Raw genomic sequence first — 19,841 nt, 5'->3', positions numbered from 1 at the left:
TCCGCCCCCTTCTCAATCAGTAGACGAGCTATTCGCTCGTGACCAGAATTCGATGCCGCTTGTAGTGCATTACCGTAACGGCCACCCTGAGCATTGATGCTCGCGCCACTTTCAACAAGAAGCTTTGCCATTTGTTCATGGCCATTTGCGCAGGCTGCTTGCAATGCATTCCCGAAGTATTGCCCCCGAGCGTTGACGTCAACTCCGTCGTCAATCAACACTTTTCCCAGATCGACCAGGTTTCGCTTGGCCAAAATATAGAGTAAATGCACGGCTATAGTATATTGTTCTGCTTCCCAGGGTTGAAAACTATTCCAGAACTGGATCCACTTCAAAAAGTCGTGAGAACCATTGCTCTGGAACCGCCTCAGAAACTCGCGGTGAGGGATTCCGCTAGCCTCTGCAACGTCGGCGTGCGAAAACATGAACCTGACGGCGTAATTGGCGAAAGGGAACGTCTGCGGAAGATCCTCTCGCCGATAGACCGGATTATTCAACGGCAGACATTGGTCGAAATATCGCAAACAGGCCGTATGGAGTTGCTCATGGCTGATGCCCTTGACATTTCCAGCCAGACGGGTGTCGATTTTTTTGAAGCCATTCTCCCCAAGGAGGAAATCTCGAACTGCCTCATGCACAAACTGTACCAAAGGTGGCTCGGTCCTAGTGACTTCAGTAAGTCCCCGAGAGCAATTGAGAAGGTATCGCTCCACTGTTTCTTCAGCAATCGATGTGGCACCTCCAATGGGCGATGATGCCAATGCGGATTGCATTCCAAGATATAGCTCGACCGGGCTTAGTGGCCGCGACGAGAAAAGAACCCATTGCAAAAGCAAGACAGACGAGTCGATGCCCTCGGCATTCCTTGCCAGAATCTCCGCAAATAGACCATCCAGGGTATCGGGGAGCCCCTCGAGACGGGCCTCCATCGCTGCAACTAGACCATGGTCGTAAAGCTCATTGAGCATTGGGACGACCAGGACGACCCAGAGGAATACGCGTGACGACTTTTGGCACACCTTTTCTCTCAGTTCGTTCGTCCCACGACCTTCATCGCCGTGGAGTCGAAGTCGAACATACCTGTCAATATCATCTCTCTGTCCATCTTGGTGCTCCATGACAAGATAAAGACCCTTCCGGATGCTGATGTGTGGATAATGACGGCTGGAGAGACATATCCTCAGGGATGTAGGGCATGAAACTGCTCTTTGACTTAGCTCTTCGAGGAAAGTAACAAGGTGACGTACGTCGGTTTCGTCCCCTTCGTCCAAAGCATCGATGAACACGTCTAGTGTGCGGTCTCCCAGGCTCTCCACAACGTCTGTTAGAAATCCTTGCAGCTCTGCAGGCGTCCACTCGTCCACCAGCCCTCCTCGGTCCTTCATAGCAAACATTTGGAAGAAGTGTCCTTGTAACTCCGACCGTGCCTGAAGTATCTGACGTACCAGCGAGCGATACATTCCAACACTTGACTTCTCTAAGAGGCCTGGGGCTCGTGCGTTGAAGAAGTAAGAGATGATGATATCTCTGGGCTGTTCTCTTTTGATCTTTTTGAGAGCCTCTTTCATGATGGTTGATTTGCCTGAACCAGGCTTCCCCTTGATCCAGAGGAAACCATGGTTGTCTTCGATCTCGTTGCGTGTAATCCACGTTCTGAATTCCTTTTCGTCGAATACCCACCTACATGTCTGCGGCAAAGCATTGGCGATATTCAGAAGACGTGCATCCATGCGCTCGAATGTTAAGGAATCAAGAAGGCGTTGATATTTTTCCTGCTCATGGACCGCCATGCTGCGTCTTCTCGAATCGAAGACGACATTGCCGTCGGATGATATGGTAGGGGAGCCTGATCAAACGTTAGCAGCATCCAGGGGATAATCCACGAGGCTTACCGCAGCGTCCAGGGGAGGATGTGGGGTGGGGTTTGTGAGTGGAGTGTCTACTTCTTGACTCGTCGATTTCCCTCTGAAGCCGGTCGAGTGCCTTCTTTTCCCCTTCCCCGTATATCAAAGGCATGGAGACACCAAAGATCCCAAGTAGACAATATGCCTTGTCCTCCTTCTTCTTGGTGTTCCGTTTAGCTACCCATCGCATGCGCTCCTCCACACTAAACTGCGACAGAGACGAGCCACGGAGGGCCCCAATCGGAATACCTGTGATCTCGTGGATCTGCTTTTCGAGTGTCTCCTTGTTACCCAAGCGCTCTTCTTCCTGCGAAAAGAATTCAACGGAGGCCGGCGCTAAGAGCTCTTGAAGTGTCCAGCCACGGGTGAACCATCGACTATGTTGGAAAGCTAGCTCCCAAGTCGGTTTCATGTAGTTTTCGTCTCCCTTACGCATTGACACGTCGGGCAGGTAGACATAGCACTTCGCTGCATCGTGGTACCAGCGAAACATTGAGTTGATTGCCTCGGAGTAAGCGGTGAAATTCGCTTGGTTGATGCAGCATGTGTCCACCCAGAAGTATTTGAGGTTGTCTTTTTTGGCTTGTTTCGCACAGAAACGAATCTTCGTATAGCCAGCTTTACTCTTCCAAGATTCGTGTTTTAGGTCGTCGAACTTGACCTCATCCTTATCATCTCCCCAAGTATGGGAGAGGATCGCGTAGGGAGGAATGCCATCCTGGAGATCCTCAGTCAGCCTGATATCACCCTGGTCGTCGATCTCCAGAAGGTGCATCGTGTTGATGTCGCTTTGGCACTCTAGTGAGGAACATAGGATCGGGAGAAAAAGACTTCAGCTAGTACTTAGAGCACTAGGGCGCTCATCGCGATGAGGTGTGATGTGTCCGTCTCACAGCCCGAAGGGACGGCGGCAGCGCACTCGTCGCAGGTGTAATGAACGGCAAGGTAAGTGCAAGGGGGAGCGTAGTCGACACGGGACAATCGTTAGCCAACTGGGCCTATGCAATGAAACTTAACTCTGGACCATGAGCATTGATGAAGAACACCCATCAGGCTGAAAATGCATCTTGACAGCGCAGCTGGACCGCATGAGGCAGCGTGGCGCCTGCGTCGCGAGTTGCCTGCAGAACACTGCCTCTGCTGTCCTGGCTGAGCCTGGCGTATGAGAGTCAAGAGATGTACAGTACGTACAGTAGGTATGCAACCGCGCCCGGCACGTCCGCATTGGGCCAAGGGTGATGCCGCCCTGTGCTCCGCCCTAGCGTGTGCCGCACACGCCGCAGTGCGGAGTACATCTGACATCTGCACAGGACGCTCTTCTACTGTGGTACGCCATCCTCTTGTCAGCTCCCATGATGGCAAGCCATTGTCGAAGCCAGATTATGACAAGGATGAGATAGAAGTCTACTTAGATGCCATGCATGCCTTTTTGAAGAGTAGACATGACTCTGCTTGCCTTCTGTGTTTCGTGCAGCATAACTCCGCAGACCAAGTCACTAGAGTGGTGAGCCATCCTGGATTCCGAGATGGAGCAATCCTCGACCAGACCTCACGCCGTCATTTATTATACGAAACATTGATGTGCAGCTCAAAGCCGGTGGGTATATCACTGGGCTACAATATCGAGTCCATAGAGGGGCGGAAAGGCTATCAATGCGCCAATGCAGAAGAACCATGACTTCACCTCGAGCAGAGCCGGTTCACTTAGGTCAGAGACGAGGTCTGGCGGCAGACATGATTTCACCTGCTCGAGAAAAGACTTCTGATTTCCTCAGTCCACAAGCCAGAGCTTATCAGCGCCCAAAGTCTCACCAAAGACCCTGTCCTCATCATCTTCCCATTCCCATCGCCGGGTTTCCGTCTCGGCCTGCGAGCATCGCTCAAGCACGACTCAACCAAGCGACTCGCAACGCAGATAGCTGTCCTCCTCTCCATAAATCAGGACAAGTAAGGCCGAATTTGACGCGGGATCGTGCATCACTGCAAAGTCTCCTTGCGCGCTGTCCTCGTCCAATCGGGCCATGACCTCCTCTTCAAATCCTTCTTCCCTGTCCCACCTATCCCGGATCACATACCAGTCCACCAGGCTGAGACTTGCCAGGAAAGACTGAGATGTGAATTGGCCTTCTGTGCAAAAGCTTCGTGGCCTCTCGAGCTGACGCAGACGGTAGCCGGGGTAGCGTACAAGCAGGTCGTGACCCGTCAGAACACTGTGCGCTGTCGTGATGGAGAAGCCCCTTGGGTACCGAGCGCAGCTGCTGGTGCTCAGTGGGTCGGGATAATCTTGCTGCTCGGTCGGCATCCACGTAGCTGGGGCCCAACGGAACCCGGGCGTCCTCGGTCGCGTCCCTGCCATGAAAATCAGACCACCAGGGATGTCAGGGAGATGCTGCAAGAAGAGTTCCATTCGCTTCTCAGCACGAGTCGAAGATTGAGTTGCCACGCAGTCTTCGAGGTCTGTTCTGCTGATTCCGAAAATGGTTGCGACGGCCAGAGTTTCGTCGTCGGCATGCGATGTGGTCCTCCATTGTATGGCGCGCCAGACAGCACTCACGAGAGCCGCATCCAAGACTCGAGACACGTTGCGTGGACGAAGCACATTGACGTAAAATGGTCGAGCCGTGTCTGCAATCACCGAGCCGGATGCCATGGCCGGATACATTGCGTCGATGTCTTCAACGTTCATCAGATCGTCTTTGAATAGGAAATAGAGATTCCGGCTCATGGCGCCTTCCTGAAAGCACCAGAGTCTCCGCATTCAGGAGGACATGGAGATCCGCATTGCCAGCTCTATATAGTCGAGTCCACTTGTAGAGTGGTCCATGGGGCTTGCAGAGAGTACGTTGGTGGAATGGCCAAGGAATAGACATCGAACATACCTGTAGGTTGAGATTAGCTTCAGTTGGCGCAGCAGCGCCCACGCTGTGGATTATAGCGCATTAGGAAAGGAAGTTTAGTCCGGATGGCTTTCTTGCGAGCATCCCGCGGACTGTGCGGCACACATATGGAGTCGATCCAGAAGGACAAGTCCTTGCCTTGGGATTGGGAGAACAGACGGACGAGACCATTCAACCTTCTTCTGACATGCAAGCATGGCGTTGCCTTGCGGATTGCCCAGCCCATCGCTCCAGACATGAGATACAACGACAGACACATCACCGGCTACGAAAAGCTTGACCTTTAGCTTCTGGGCGCCAGACCTCGCCTTGTAACTCAAGAGTGGGATTTCTTCTTCCTCCAACAGCTTGAGAATCTCACTCTGGCTAGGAGCAAGGAGTTGGCAACTGTCCTGGCAGTCCGGAATGTGCCACATTGTGTAGTTAACCTCTGAAATCAGTGACTCCTGTACGCACGTATATTCCGTGCAATGCAGATGCGAGACACCTTCTCTCGTTTGGCCTGCTCGGAGTTGTGGTAAGCTGCTGTCGTAGAAGAGTCCGGAAGGACTCCACTGCAGAAGACCTTCCAGGTAGTAAATCTCCCTCCGGCACCAGCCTTTCTCGAGCAGGGACTTTTCGTGAAATGTCCCACCATACCAGGGTCGAGATGTGGCAGACCACCCTATAAGTGCTGCTGTGCGAGATTTTGCTCTCGAAAGGGCCCAATGTAGCGTCTCAATAGTGATACCTAGAATTAGTTCAACGCCTTCCATTCCACTCAGCGCCGCAGAACACTTGTGACTCATGTTACCTTTTGCAGCCTCAATGACCAAACTCAAGTGCATGACTTCTTGCGTCCTGAGCGCCGGCTTTTCCGGCTGGCCATGCTGCCAAAAGCTGTTCGAGGTCTTGAGCAAGAGACTGCGCTGCGAGTATGATATCGGTCTCATCTGGACTGGTAGGCAAACTTTGGGAACCTGATCTCGCCTCGATCGACCAAGAACTCGCTTAGAAGACCATCGAAGAGCCAGGCGCGGACAAAGGCTAACCGAGCACGCGTGTCCCAACCGAGTTGGTCGAAGGCGAATGCGGCTTGTTGTACGCCTTTCCAGGCGAGGAAACCAATGAACCCATTCCAGTCATATTCGGTGTCTTGCACGTCTGTCTTGGCCGATTGGGGTTTGGTTCTTGAGAAAGGCACTGAACATCCATGATGTCAGGGCAAAGCTTTCACATTTCTCGATGTGGATGGCACCATGATGCCGGGCAGGATGCCCAGTTGACCAGTGTCAAACGCAACTTACTGTACCTCGGGCCAGTTCGAAACTGACGCTTGAGATCTCTTTGCTTGTTGCCGATATAAATCCACGGGTCAAAGTATGTTAAGGTGTTCGTTACGCTGTCATTGCAAGAGTCAACTTCGACGAATTACACGAGGACGCTGCAAACTCATCCGAGGGGCTGAGATGTATCAATGGGACAGCTACTGCAGATGCGGCTGTCGTCTGAGCCGTCTGCATCTGGGCAAGTGCGTGTCTAAGCAGCTGCATGTTAGGCCACTTTTACTCGATATGTCCGCAGAACAAGTATAGAATTTGGTGGTTGAATACGGAGTATTCTAGCTTGTGTCAACGCTCAGGGGCAAGGGGGGAACCGTAGGCTAAAAGACCACGAGACCAACTCGACCAGCACCTGATTATATAATCACGAGCATTCTATTACTATTCGTGTAACTAGGAAGGTCTCCCGAGGGGCTGTTGGGGGTAACGTGAAGGGATGGCCCCAAACACGCCACATCTCGTGCTCCACCATCCAATCTCTTGGACCGTCTTCTCCTTCTCGTCCTCATCTTCCGGTTCCGCCGGAGCGCCAGACTCCTGCCTCTGGTATTCCTGAGTTGTCTGGTCAAGAACGTCGTCGTTTCGAGCACTTTTCGTTAACGAGGCAAGCTGATGATTGCAATGAACCGGGGCGATGGTACTCCGTACGTTAGGTCAGATTTCAGCGTCTCGTTAATTATGTACTACGACTTGTCGAGAGATCTGAATGCAGCGCGTGTCTTCTTGCCTCCGATCTACCCAAACGAGCCCGTCATTATTATTGCCCCCTTCCTCAGCCGGTGTGCGCCCTGCTTCAGGTCTCTGGCTCGTCTATCAAAGTTTCTGTCGGATGAAAAGCGGCCAACCTGGCCGTTATGAGTTTCAGAGGCCCTGCGCCCCTACTCCGCGGCGTATTTGTCCTTGATCATCTGGGCAGCTTTCTCCGCAATCATGTAGATTGCAGCGGTCGGATGTTGGTCCACAAACAGCGGCATGACTGAAGCGTCAACGACGCGCAACCCTTCAACCCCATATACCTCAAGCGAGGGGCTCACGACGCCTTCATCGTCCAGTGGACGCATTGCAGCGGTGCCAGCTTGATGGGCAGCAGAAATACTGGTTTCACGAATGAAATTGGCAATGTCTTCGTCGGTCTGGACGTCAGGTCCTGGCACTATCTCGCCGTAGGCAGGGCCGAGGGTATATTGCCTGAATTTCACGGACAATGGTAAGTCATCACCATTCAGGTTCACCGGGACGGCATTGGTCACTTACGCGAAAGCACTCTGGGAGATTAATGTTCTGAGCCTTTTCAGGGACAGTATCTGGATGTTCATGTCGGCGTCACGCTCGTAGAACTGTGTGTTTCACGGTCAGCGCGACGCAATGTGGGTACGATGGTGAGGAAAGCTTACCGATAAGTTAATCAGAGGAGGTGAGGAGGAGTCTTTCGAACTGATGGTGACGTTGCCGCCGGATCCGGGAACCAACAAGTACGATGCAAGGGAGACGTATGACTCCTGGGTGTAGTTGCTGAAGTCATAGTAGTTGTTCAGCGTGGGAACATTGTCCGGCAATGGGTACAGTGAAGTCCACAAAATGACTTCGTAGTGCGCCTGGTCAGATTGGTTGGCAATCAGGTATGACGCCCCGGTGTCCTCCAAGTCAGATGTACTGAGCTTTGCGAACGAGTACGCCGGCCCGGAGTTGCCGTCAATGGCATTGAGTGGATTTGTGGAGCTGGTTGGATCGCTAGCCTTCTCCGCCGTCGCAGCTTGGATAGCGTCCATGTTGTGCTGAAACTTGTTTGTGGAGGCCTCGTCGGTTGTCTTTACAATCATGGAAAAGGAGGGTGAGTCGCGGAGGCTAAAATGACCTTTGTCAGCACCTTGTCGAAGTATTCGCAATATCAGATGGGCAGACTCACTTTTTCCCCACCCATTCGTTTTCGTACACGATTGGAATTTCAAGATCTTCCAAGGGCTGGCGAGGTCCGATGCCCTGCAATCACGTCAATGCCGATCGAGAAAAAAGGCGAATGACATACGGATAACATCAGCACTTTTGGTGTCTGTATTGTGCCAGCTGACAAGATGACTTCCTTGTCGGCATATGCTGTTTGCTTGCGCTTCTCACCGTTTACCATGGTCGAGAATTCGACACCATAAGCAACAGGTTGGGAAGAACCCTCTTTTCCATCGGCACTCCGGAACAGAATTTTTTCGACCACAGCGAAGGTGATCGCTTCGAAATTTGGGCGCCCGGCAACAGTATCCCAAAATGCCGTGTAGCTCGATACTCTGGTCTGAGAGATGGGATCCAGAGTGCTGAGTTCGTGTTTCCCCCCGATATTGTTACCAGAGTTGAGGTCCAGCGAAACGGGAATACCGATCGAAGGAAGAGATTCGACAAACGCGTCAATGGAGGGTGGGTTGAAGTTCGTATATCCAAGCTCACCCGGTCCAGCGTTCGGGTCGTACAGAGACGGATCATATGTCCTGTAATGCTCATCGGTTGGCGGTGGCACGAGTTTCCAAGTCTAATGGGCATCAGTATAGGTCTTAACGCTGCCAGTCCTCCGGACACGAACTCTTTCAAAATACTCCTGAACGTCGTCCCATCCCCAGCCCGGATTTCCTATCGCTTCCCAGTTATCGTATATGGAGCGACTACCACGCCCGTAGGTGAGACCATTGATCGAGCTTGTCCCCCCGAGACAATGGCCTTGATTCTGCGCGACGGTACGACCGTTCAGACCGGGGATCGCAAGTGAAGTGAAATTCCAGTCGACGGGTGTGTCTGGATTGTGGACTCAGCCATGATCTAGCAATTGAGTTCACGCCTAATTACCCGTCATTTCGCCAGTCAGCGCTGGAGAATCCCATGGTAGCCCGTAGCTATCTGGAAACCCCCCGGCCTCAAGCACGAGAACCGAGAAGTCGGCTTCGGCGAGTCTTGCGGCGACGGTCAGTCCAGCAGTTCCGCCTGTTTTTTTGGGTTAGAGCTCGTCGACAGCATGTACAGATCGAGACGATTTTACCTCCGATGATGACGAAGTCTGCGGACTTTTTACCACTGGACTGTTGGTTAGACCGACGAAAGAATGGCGAAGCATGAATGCGAGCTGATAGTGCTACAATGACAGTGACCAGTAGACTCGTCCGCCCAACCATGGAAAGAGCCATCAGCAAGACGCACAGACGACGATGATCAGGAGTTGGGCGGCCGTGCGGATCTCACACGCGCGGATCTCACACGCGCGGATCTCCAAAGTCAGAAGGACGGTGGACATTATATCGCATACGAAGAAAGTGTTTCTGGTCAAGATCGAAACCGGGTAGCCTTGTACCTGTGACGTCTACTCTCCACGGCAGTTTGGGCAAGAGAAAATTCTCCATACCTTGATGTCGCCGTTGAGTGATCCACTTACCTGTTGTGGGAGGTCGACGGTGAGATGATTGGTAAGTGGGACTAACGGAGTGCCATCAACAGCGATTCCCGTAAAAGCCATGCTGGAGGCAGATTCAGTGGAGACGCGACAGTCCGTCAACGTAATGTACTCTCCTCTGCTCCGCTTTCCGAAAGGATATACTGTGGTACTGTGGTAGAACGCGAAGTCTGGAGGGTACGAGGCCATGCCCACAAGCATATTCTTACCTTGTTGAGATTGACCAATCAACGACTAAAGATAAGCCACAGACGGCCGGTTGATTGGACGCCTCTGTACCTTAAAAACATACTTTAGCATGCCTCTGTAAGACCGTCTTCTCAATTGGGTTTTAGTAGAGTCTTTATTAGGATAAGTCGCCTAGCACCCAGCCTGGCCTACAACACTTCGAGAGGACGCTGACGTATCTGGCGGATGTGTCTCGCCTAAGTATGGAGTCGTTTACAGCCTAACTAAGATCCGGCTTTTAACTAGCTCTGGCGAGCTCGCTACTGATCTGCTTCAAGATCCGATTCTTATGTCAATTTGACGAGTACATGTGCACACCTGCATTCAGGCATGTCTTGTCTCCGTCGAGTTGTTAACGGGTTCTGGCCTCAGCGCTACTAACTTCCCCTACTAACTCATGCCGGGTTAAAATCCCATTAATGTACGTCTTGACCCGTCAATGGGGGTTCGGGGTCTTTCGGCCTGATGCCGAGACTACACAGCAGGTAAGCTTTGGCTCGCCTATCATGCATGAGATCTGCACTCCCGACCTAGCCGATCTTGAGAATGTCTGCTTTCTATTCGTCAATCTGCTCGTCTTGTCCCTGGCACTGGTGTACTGTGCCTGGAAAAGCCGCGCAGATTTACGTGAAATGGAGATCTAATGTCAAAAGGAGATCGACCGACCTGCTTAGACGAGGACTTCGAGGTACCACAGTGTCTTCTCTGATGACTTGCTTAGTGGTGCTTCGAAGCATGAAAATCTGGTGCCGGCGGGTGATAGATGTGGTTCTTCAATGGTACTGTGTAGAAAACTGGATCGCGGGCCATGTCCTTCTAGCTCCACCGCTTGGCAGCTATGTTCGCTTCGGCACCCATGTGCTGTTTGAGTGACATTTGCCTCGTTTTGCCTAAGCTCAAGTGCGGCGATGCAGGATGTGACAATTACCCAGGGTTTTTCTTCTTCACTATTCGTATGTTCATTGCGAGCTAGCCTAGGTAGCTCCGACCGGCTCTTTGGTTGTATAGCCTGTATCTGAAAATGCTCCCTAGGTGCGCGGTTTGCATTTGTCGTAGGAGCTGACCAGGTGTCGATCAATGTCCATTCTTCGGGCGCTCCGGAGCTCTCCCCAGTCTTTGGCAGTTGCTGTCCTGATCAATTGGGAAATGGCCAAGAATGTCACGTATCGTGCGGTGGTGGACGTCATGAGCCCGGATACCTTTGGTCGATTCTCTGCACACGCCTCAAGCGGAGATTAATCTCTGCCCCAACTGACCAATGTTCCTAATGACCTGATGTCTCCTGGTACACGATTGTGCCGGTCTGGGAATCAGGAGGGTTAGAGGAATGTCAAGACGATCTGTGGCAGGTAGGAGCCTGGACAAACGTAGATACTCGGCTGTTCAGCCGCCCTTCACGGAGCATTTCCAGCTCACACTCATCTCTTCCCAAGATCCAGAGCCACGTTGGTACGAGCGGCCTCAACCTTCCCGGCCCGTCCACGGAGCTCGGTATTTCATGGGACCGGTTCCGCCAATGTGCGACTTGGCTTTCACGTAAGGATAATATGGCAGTTCCCTGGCCGTCTGTATAGTCGAGAGCAGTCGCCAATCATGATTTAAAGCCGTCGTAAAAAGGTGGTTGTGGCGATTGCCGCAGCACTCTCGACGGCGGTAGGGTATCGGCGGGACAGACTCCTGCCGAGGGTCGATACAGACGACTCCAGACTGAGAGCGAGCCTAACGTTCAGCCTAACCACCAGTTCATGCCACGATCCAGAATTCGTGGTTCGGAAGTGCGCACCGGAACATGCGCTGGCGTAGGCAGGTGCTTGAGTACGTCACGAAAGGTTGAGATCCCTTGAACCGAAGAATGAGCTCGTCCCTGCCAGTGGGGATGGCTTGCATGCTGAGGTGTTCGAAACTATCATACTGGAAAGGGCGATATGAGTCTCGAGAAGGGCGTCACTAGGTGTGGCCAGGAAATGGAATAGATCATGGTAGCGACAGTCAATCACCAACTACCGAAACAGCAAATAGCTAAAATGGCGGCGCTTTACGTGCTCGCGATCGGATGTCAATGTTCGGGGTGGTCGGAACTGCCTCCTCAAGGACGGGGAGTGTGCAGTTTTTTCGTGGTAGTTGATGAACGGTGGGTGAAGGTGACCACGCGGCTTGCTACGAGGCACATCCTGGCTGGAAGGTATTTTTACTTACCCGTCATATCTCGTACCGATACTCTCGAGCGAGCGCAAGGGCTCATTTGAAAGGGAGGTACGAATTCCACCTGCTGTACAGCACGGAGTGAGGGACGCCACCGGGCCACAGGAACGAGCTATACCGACAAGCCGCTGACTTCAGATTCTGGTCGAGGTAAAGGACAACGAGGACGCTTGTGTGCGCACAGCACTATAGGAGGTCAAGGCCACGGTAAGTCGGAGGGAAGGAAGGATGAGAGGTGGGAAGAACGCGAGTCACGAGGTGGGTGGACATAAAAGCAGCGAGGTCCCGCTTTTCCTGCCAAGGCTCAACTGTGCCTCACCTCGACCTTGTTCGCTATCAACAGTAACATCCTCGTCCTGCTCAACCAGCAATTGAGCCCGCCGAAGGGCGAACAATAACTACTAGTCCAAGCTTGCGAACCCGCCTCACCTCTTAGAATCGATTGAACCTCTCAAAATCGCATAAAACTCCCTCTGCTCCTCCAACGAAGCTCCCCTTCGCACCCAACGACACCCTTAAACTCGCATCTTCCCTCCTGCCGTCCTGACCGCCGCGAGAACTCCTCCCTCCTGCGCAATCAGTTGAACCCCTACAGGTCAATCACTGCCTCTTTCATAAAGAAGCCGTCATAATGTCCTCCGGCGTGCCCGCCCGCTTCTGGGGCGCCCCGATCCGGTACCTGCGCTGGGCCGCGCACGAGAAGCCCGCCATCTTCTGGAGTTGCATTCTGGGAGGCCTGGGACCTGCGAGTTTCGCGATCATTCCACCGCTGCGTCGCTGGGTTGGGGATGAGGATCCGCCGCGGATTCCGTTGACATATCCTGGTACGTATGACACGAGCGTTTGACGCTAGATGCCTTTGATTGTGGCTTTGAGCTGGCTTGTGTCGGCAAACAACTGGAGAGGAGAGCTTGTGGAGTCTTGGACGCATCCAATATTAGCTTGGTCAAGGGATTGATGGTGCTCGATGAAGACATAACACCCACACACACACACATTGAACTCATGCGATCGAAGGGAGGAAAAAGCTTGCTAACCTTTTTTCTTTGCAGTTCCCAAGGGACCGAGGAAGATCCCGGAAGGCTTTGACGATCCGAAATGAGCGCTCGCTATCAATAATCCATATGTCTAATCGGCATCGGCACGCAAGCTGACTTGGCGACCGAGCCGCGAAAGAGTCAAGCGTATGCTCCTAACAGCACCTGCCAGGCCAAAGTAGACGGAGATGAGGGGACAGCCTCTGTACGTAGCTACGTCCTGCAAGAATGAATTAAGGCATATTCAGCAAAATGCAATTGTATTCAAGAGCTCATCCTCGTTATCAGCGCTATGTCTCCATTCTCGCTATCTTCGTCACGCGCGGGTAGAGTATAAGATAGCTGCCATGCCGTCGGCAGCATGAAGTTTGCTCGTCTCGAAGAATTCATGGTACGGCCAATTCCAGCTCTGATGCCCACCAGATACCAAGCTAGGGGAAGTAGAAATGCCGTCCAGGTCGCTGCCCCTTCCCAACGCCGCAGCGGCCTGCAATATCCATTTACCTGTTCGCCAATCTCAAAATATCAACTCCTGGCGCCCATTTTTGCCATTAAGAGGCGTCCAGATGCTTCGACCCCAAGCAGCTACCATGAAATGAAGCTCGAATCTGGATGAGGAAACAGTCAGGGGTATGCCTTGGGTTTTGTGTAGAGGGGGTGAGGACGTGTTACCGTAACGATCAGTCTCAAGCTCTGCGAGGTCGTCATCGGCAATTGGCTTTCTGAGGCTCTGACCTGGATCACTCCTCCATCTCGCCATCCTCACTGACGAACATAGTGTTGGTGCCAATGGACTCTTCGTAGAGGTTCGACTCTCCGGCGGTACTTGTTTCACTGACCCGGGGTCGCTTCTTGCCACGAGGTGAGCTGCCGCGCTTAGCCTTAAGATACGACAGACTATGTGCTGCACTGGCCTCGGCGAGAGCTTGAGCCATAGCGTCTTCGTCCATGGTCGCCTCGTCAGACATGTCGTCGTAGTTGGGCAGGCTGCCGATAGATTTCTTGGGGGTTTTCAGGCTGTGCCATGGGAAGTCCCCCTTCTCGACGGTGGCGCATGTCAGCCAGGCGATGTCCATATGTTCGTCACGCTTGAGATGGGTGCGCTCGACCATGAGCTTGTCGACAAAGCGCTTGACATCTTCCTTCAGGACGCCCATGTTGGCCTCGAGTAATTGGCACGCCTTCATGCTCATGGGGAAGTACTTGTGGAACTCCTGAAAGTCTGGATGGGAAAGGTAGGCTTCGCCGCCTTCAGACAGCGCGGTGTAGAAGCTCAGGCCCCCATCGGGAGCACGACGCGTACGATCGTCCGAGATGCTTTGCGCGAACCATTGACGGAAGAAGCAGACAGCCATCCACATGTAGATGTCGTTGCCGTAGGTCGGACGACCGGGCTTGTTGGCTGCAGAGCGGCGCATGAACTCGGGATAGTGGCCAAGGATGCGGAGCTCAATGGCTTCCTTGAGGACGGACAGCTCGTTCGCTTTGCGGTCAACAATCTCGCGGATGTCAGCGTTCAGGCGGCTCTTCTCTTCATCAGGAATAGTGCCCCATTGGCCGACCAGGTGGATCACTGCTTCGCTGTAGATGGCTGGAGAGCGAACGCGGCGGCCGAGCTCGATCCAGACATGAGGGTTGCCAAGGATCGAAGTCCACAGGACGCTATCCTGGCGCATGAGAGCGAGATCAACCACGTCGCAGACATGTTCGATCGAGTTGATGGCTTCGGCGCATTCGATGAGAGCGATGACGCAGGAGAGCACGGTAGCAAGGGACGTGTCATCAAAGATCGGCTCGCGGTTGTAGAAAACCCCAAACAGCCAATCCCAGGCACGATTAGTATTGTCGGTTGGCTTGCCATTGTCCAGGTCGAGCGTGAGAGGGGTGTGTGTGGGGGTGACGATACGTCCAGACTCATTGATGTCCTATGCAACAGCCCTTATCAGCGCCATATTGTTTGTGTTTGCCTTTTCTCTTACCGCGCGGACGAATTCGCCGAATGAGCCATCAGCAGCGTGCTTGAACTCGAAGTGGTAGGCAGGAAGGTTCTCGCGGCGAGCCTGCGCGTTGAGGCGGGGCCCAGGCCTGGAGGCAAAGTGGTCGGCAAAGTAAGTGGAGTGGGCCGCGAGGACTTGAGAGTGCAGTTTATAGTGCTGTGTGGACGAGATGATGATGAGGACGTCACCGTCCACAAAATGTGGGAACGCGGACTTATAAGCCGTCATCTTGACGACGCCACGGAGGTCGTCAGAAGTGTCGGAGGATCCAAGGAGATGGAGAGGAGGAGGACACCTTGTGTAGATGGGAAGGTGAGTATTGGAGGTGGTGAGAATCAGTAAGAAAGAAGGAGTGAGTGTTAGAAGACAAAGCTCATGTTCGTGAACACCTCAGGGTATGAGTAGGCAGCGCGACTGTTAACAGTGAAGCTGGTTCTGGCACCGACCCGCAAGCGACATACTGAAGGGAGACCATTCACTGTGCAATCATGTGAATGAACAGGTAGACGACCAGCGATTGTGTTTCCACGGCGTCGATAACCCGGACAGCTACCAACTTCACACCGCAGTTGACTTGGAAGCGATGAGGGGGGAGGTGATACGTCGAGTAAGCCAGTCACGCTTACTGCAGTCTTTGCAGCCTGTGTTGCCGAGGAGATCGAGTGAGACAGCAATCACCGCTCTCTAGCCCAGTAAAAGGACCAGCCAGAGCCAAGGAGGTTGATCTCCCAGGGGCAATATACCTGTAAGTACAACATTTCTCACAGGCTGCAGCAAGACGGGTTCGATTGTACCAGGTATCCGGCGTGTCAGCGGAGATACGACTCCAAGACGGCGAGCGAAGCAACACGAATCGCAGTTCTCCCAGATGATCATTTGTCCTCAGGCAAAAGCACCGTGGAGCTCAAAGCCAGGCTACTGGACTGTCTCCTCAACTCAAGTTCAATGGAGATCCGGAAGTGCCTGGCTGTATATGTTTCCATGCTGCGGTAGCGACATCCGGATCACGAGCAGAAATCAAGGGTGAAGCCATCCAGGTCGCAAGGATCAGAAGAGCACAAGATATGGAAGACTCCAGTATAGACTCATGGTAGAGCAGTACCAGAGTAGAAGTTGTCGTTGCATTAGTTTTGGCTTCATGAAACTGATCAAAGCGCAGCCAAGCCACATAACCACCCCAAAACACCATCCAATGCTAAGTACATCCAAATCCTGATCGCGACACCGGGCTTTGCCGCATGGGTTATCATTCTCCGACGGACTGAACCAAAATGTATTGTGCCTCCCGGATCAAAGTGCTCCTCAGTGGAAATGATGGACAACCCAGACTCCAGGTACGTATGGTTTGATGCATGTTGCGCAGCCAGCGTGGTCCATGCCAGCTGATATCCTCTTTTTAAACTCATAAAAGTCCTGGTCACGTGATGCTGTTGTCACAAACCGGTGTCATCCACGGCATAAATGGTCGTGTACCTCCGGAAAAAGATGTTGCATTGCAATTCAAATGATGCTGCGTGTTTGCAATATAAGGCCGAACCAGGCAATGGACAGGGAAGATATATCGGTCACTGACAGGTTCCAGGCGGGCATTGCAACATCCGGAGATATATAGCATGGAGCTCGAGAGCACGACGGCATTCATCACCTCCTGGGGCGTGATTCAGAGTAACCAGAGGAATATGCACCACTCATAATATCTCTCGACCTTGGGTCATAAGGAGCTGGGATTGACTGAGACACCGGCGGTGCCGACCTCGACGAATATCCGGGCTGCCCGTAGCCTCCGGATTGTGAGGCTCGGCTGATGGCTGAAGGAGGCGTCGTGTTGCCGCTATTGAAAGTCCGGGGCTCTCTCTCCGTTCCATAATATTGGGATTGGCCTGTAGGGTATCCCGGCTGCTGTGAAGAAATGGTATATTGGGCAGGATAACCGGGCTCCGGGGGATAGCCAGTACTGACAGGAATGCGGCCACTAGCCACGGGACGGGGAGGCTCCATGTCACGGTCACGAGGGTCACGGGGATCGCGTGGGTCACGATGCCGTATGGGGGGAGGTTGCCGGTAATCATCGTCATCAAGGTCCATATCTCCTGGGTAGCGACGTGCTGTTTGTGTTTCCTGTTGTGCCAGCTGCTCGTATGAACCTGTGCCACTCTTAGACCAAATCTTGGATGAGTCGGATGGAGGCATACCTCGCGGTTCGCCGTGTCGACGTCTTCTCTCTTTCTCACGCAACCATCGCTCAGACTCTTCGCGCAGGGTTTGCTCCATTGCCTGTACGACGTGTGATTAGTAGCTATACGGTGAAGAAGATGGCCACAGCATTGCTCCGTACCGTTGTGAATGGACGATAAGCCCTGACCCAAAATCCGGGACGTCCCTGAAAGGTTACTGTCAGCATATAACACCTACCCATAGCGACCGGAGCAGCATACTCGAGAATCTTGACCGGGGCGACACGTGGCATCCTGTCCAAGAAACTTGCAAATCTCGTGTTGAAGGACTTCTCGTTCTATGCCCTCTCCCGGACACCAGTAATCTCCAAGGGCTGTCCTGGGTTCATCACGAATGCGATCATCTCTCATGGGTGTGTCCACGGCTGTCCGGCTTCTTGAGGCTGGAGGGTCCACGGCTGTCCGGCTTCTTGGCAGTGGAGGATCAATATAGTCACGGTCGTCGCCACGAGTATAGGGAGCCCTTGCGGGAACTTGACGGTACAGCTGTCCGGTTGTTGGGTCTTGAACATACTTCTCAATGGGTTCAGCGCTACGACTGTCAACCATACGATCAGGCCGCGGAGGATCAATGCGGCTGGCAGTGTTGGCTCTTGCAGTATCTCTCCCGATATCAATCCGGGGGTCCATTCTGGGATCAAGACGAGGGTCCACACGGCGGTCAATTGCAATGTCCATGGCATCTGTCATATGAGTATCTCGACTTCGATCGAGCGGACGATCGTCTATTCTTCTGTCTCTGGTAGAATCAACCCGCTCCCGAGGATCGCGGTCTGCTCTTCGGCGGGAGTCAGTGGTGCTGCGGTGGTAGTCTCGGTCTTCGACGTAGCGGGAGGACATTGTGGCAGCGTGGGAGATATATGAGCGGCGACGCGCGACGATGAGATTCCTGGTCCGTTGGGCAGCAAGAGGGCGGATCAGACAAATGGAAGGAAAGTGTCAGGAGAGCTGTAGGAGGGTAAGCGAAGAGATTGTGTTGGTCAATCCTGTGGGCCAAGCCGAGTCCTGGGCAAAACAGATCCACCGGATAGATAAATCAAAAGGTCCAGATAAAGGTGATCGCCAATGGATGGGGAGATTGATGGCCTAGTCAAGGGGCGGAGGGTATGATGTCCAGACGAAATGGTGATGGTGGAAGGATGTTGTTGGAGGATGAGTTTTGGGAAGATGAGAAGAGAGAAGGGAGGGGGGTTGCCGGATGCGCAGGCAGAAGACGCTTCTGCGTTGGTTTGGGCAGAATCTGCACGGCCCAGGCAAGCTAAGCACAGCCGCCAATCGTTGCCCACGAGACACAAGCAGCCGCCCAACCCAGCCAGCCCAGCAGTATGACCCGTTGGCTTGATAGGGAGTGATATTCCACGTCTGTTAGGCCTTGTTTCGAGCGTCTCTTCGACCTTCCGGCTGTCCTTGGACGTCCCGCAAAATAGACCTTGGTACCCGTTATGCTGAAAACATTTAAAGGCGTGTACGCACGTATTGTCAAAGTGCGCAGTGTTGTGTGCTGCGAGCCCGCACGACCCTTCAACGTGAAACCATCTAAGCCGGATGATCAGGCAGTAGTACCACCGGCGATCACGGCGCCAGCCTAGCAGAGAAGAGAAGGTGACATTCCAGGGGTCGAATAGAATCGCCCATGCTGTGTTCTACGACAGCGAGGCGATGAAGAAGAGCAGATACGGCAGGCCCATATTCAGGTCATTTACAGCGCTTTGGATGTCACCCAGGATGTACCATGTACAGCGACGACAACGACTACCAAGCGCTCGGTCGAGGGTTTGCGCATATCGGTACGTACCTCAAGAGTCAGTCATTCGGTGCCCGCCGTACATAGTAGTATTCCCGAACAATGGTACTTCCGTATACGCGACCCAGCTATTTACCACTCGCCTGGCACCCGAGCCCCGAAAGCATCAGTTCAGCATCTACCGGCTCAAAGGAAATCCAAGCTGCCGCTCAAATATCATCGTGAACGTGTAATTCTTCATTATTGCAATTATTACCGCGGCCATTTTCACACTGGGGGCTAAAATGGATAGACATGGCACCTGGTAACTCGTACTGTCCTAGGCAAGATAGAGTTTGATGGCTGGAACTCTGTACCCTGAGAACTGGTGGCGGACGTGGAGAAGCGAGAATGCGTGGGAGGGTTGCAGATGGCGCTTGAGCTTATCGGTGTGAGAGAGGCCTTTGTGTCTTGTGCTGTGGATGCGGGATGACTCGAACACGATGAGTCTAGTGGCACCGGTGAGATCAAACGACCCCCAACCAGCCAGTTGGTGGCCAATCACTTCGACCAATGGCCACCGGTTGGGCAGCAAGACAGAAGGCGTCTAGCTTGTCGCAGCTAAGAAAGTGCGTCATGCCGTCGCAATTGGTCATTCTCCGAGAAGCGCTCAACCTCAGGTTGGGCACTAACCTCACCTGACACTCACCTCATCTTCGATCTTGCATGTGACATGCCATTTGCCCCGAGCCGCCTGTACGAGGTACAGTTCCAGCAGCTCACCGTCTGTTGGAGATCTGATCATATGTCCACAATAAAGCCGGCGTCACTGCTTCTCACAGCTTCCGCCTCGAGGGTCCAAAGAGCTAG

General features: G+C 53.1%; 6 protein-coding genes across 6 annotated transcripts in view; 1 reads left to right on the top strand and 5 right to left on the bottom strand.

Annotated features, from left to right (window-relative positions):
* The window catches only part of A1O7_03225 (uncharacterized protein), a gene marked incomplete at both ends in the record, with an annotated part of 3,473 nt that extends 794 nt beyond the window's left edge, over positions 1–2,679 (bottom strand). Inside the window, 2 exons of the mRNA XM_007757250.1 lie at positions 74–1,846; positions 1,944–2,679. Coding sequence (XP_007755440.1) covers positions 74–1,846; positions 1,944–2,679 — 2,509 coding nt within the window. The remainder of the gene's footprint in view (positions 1–73; positions 1,847–1,943) is intronic.
* A 1,116-nt stretch (positions 2,680–3,795) lies between these two features.
* A1O7_03224 (uncharacterized protein) lies at positions 3,796–4,629 on the bottom strand (the record flags this gene model as incomplete). The annotated part of the gene is made up of 1 exon (XM_007757249.1): positions 3,796–4,629. The coding sequence occupies one exon, from the start codon at positions 4,627–4,629 to the stop codon at positions 3,796–3,798; it is 834 nt and encodes a 277-aa protein (XP_007755439.1).
* Positions 4,630–7,001: 2,372 nt separating this feature from the next.
* Positions 7,002–9,394, bottom strand: A1O7_03223 (uncharacterized protein; the record flags this gene model as incomplete). Its single annotated transcript, XM_007757248.1, has 8 exons — positions 7,002–7,311; positions 7,378–7,460; positions 7,518–7,968; positions 8,030–8,103; positions 8,150–8,641; positions 8,693–8,901; positions 8,953–9,087; positions 9,301–9,394. The coding sequence occupies 8 exons, from the start codon at positions 9,392–9,394 to the stop codon at positions 7,002–7,004; spliced, it is 1,848 nt and encodes a 615-aa protein (XP_007755438.1).
* A 3,217-nt stretch (positions 9,395–12,611) lies between these two features.
* Positions 12,612–12,827, top strand: A1O7_03222 (NADH dehydrogenase; the record flags this gene model as incomplete). The annotated part of the gene is made up of 1 exon (XM_007757247.1): positions 12,612–12,827. The coding sequence occupies one exon, from the start codon at positions 12,612–12,614 to the stop codon at positions 12,825–12,827; it is 216 nt and encodes a 71-aa protein (XP_007755437.1).
* Positions 12,828–13,757: 930 nt separating this feature from the next.
* A1O7_03221 (uncharacterized protein) lies at positions 13,758–15,242 on the bottom strand (the record flags this gene model as incomplete). Its single annotated transcript, XM_007757246.1, has 2 exons — positions 13,758–14,942; positions 14,997–15,242. The coding sequence occupies 2 exons, from the start codon at positions 15,240–15,242 to the stop codon at positions 13,758–13,760; spliced, it is 1,431 nt and encodes a 476-aa protein (XP_007755436.1).
* A 1,413-nt stretch (positions 15,243–16,655) lies between these two features.
* A1O7_03220 (uncharacterized protein) lies at positions 16,656–18,088 on the bottom strand (the record flags this gene model as incomplete). Its single annotated transcript, XM_007757245.1, has 3 exons — positions 16,656–17,288; positions 17,350–17,394; positions 17,450–18,088. 3 exons carry the CDS (start codon positions 18,086–18,088, stop codon positions 16,656–16,658), a joined length of 1,317 nt encoding a protein of 438 aa, XP_007755435.1.
* Between the last annotated feature and the right edge of the window lie 1,753 nt (positions 18,089–19,841).

The sequence above is a fragment of the Cladophialophora yegresii genome (genome assembly GCF_000585515.1).
Source record: "Cladophialophora yegresii CBS 114405 chromosome Unknown aczIN-supercont1.2, whole genome shotgun sequence".
NCBI lineage: Eukaryota > Fungi > Ascomycota > Eurotiomycetes > Chaetothyriales > Herpotrichiellaceae > Cladophialophora > Cladophialophora yegresii.
The sequence above is the reverse complement of the archived record's forward strand: the minus strand, read 5'-3'. Positions and strand labels throughout refer to the sequence as shown.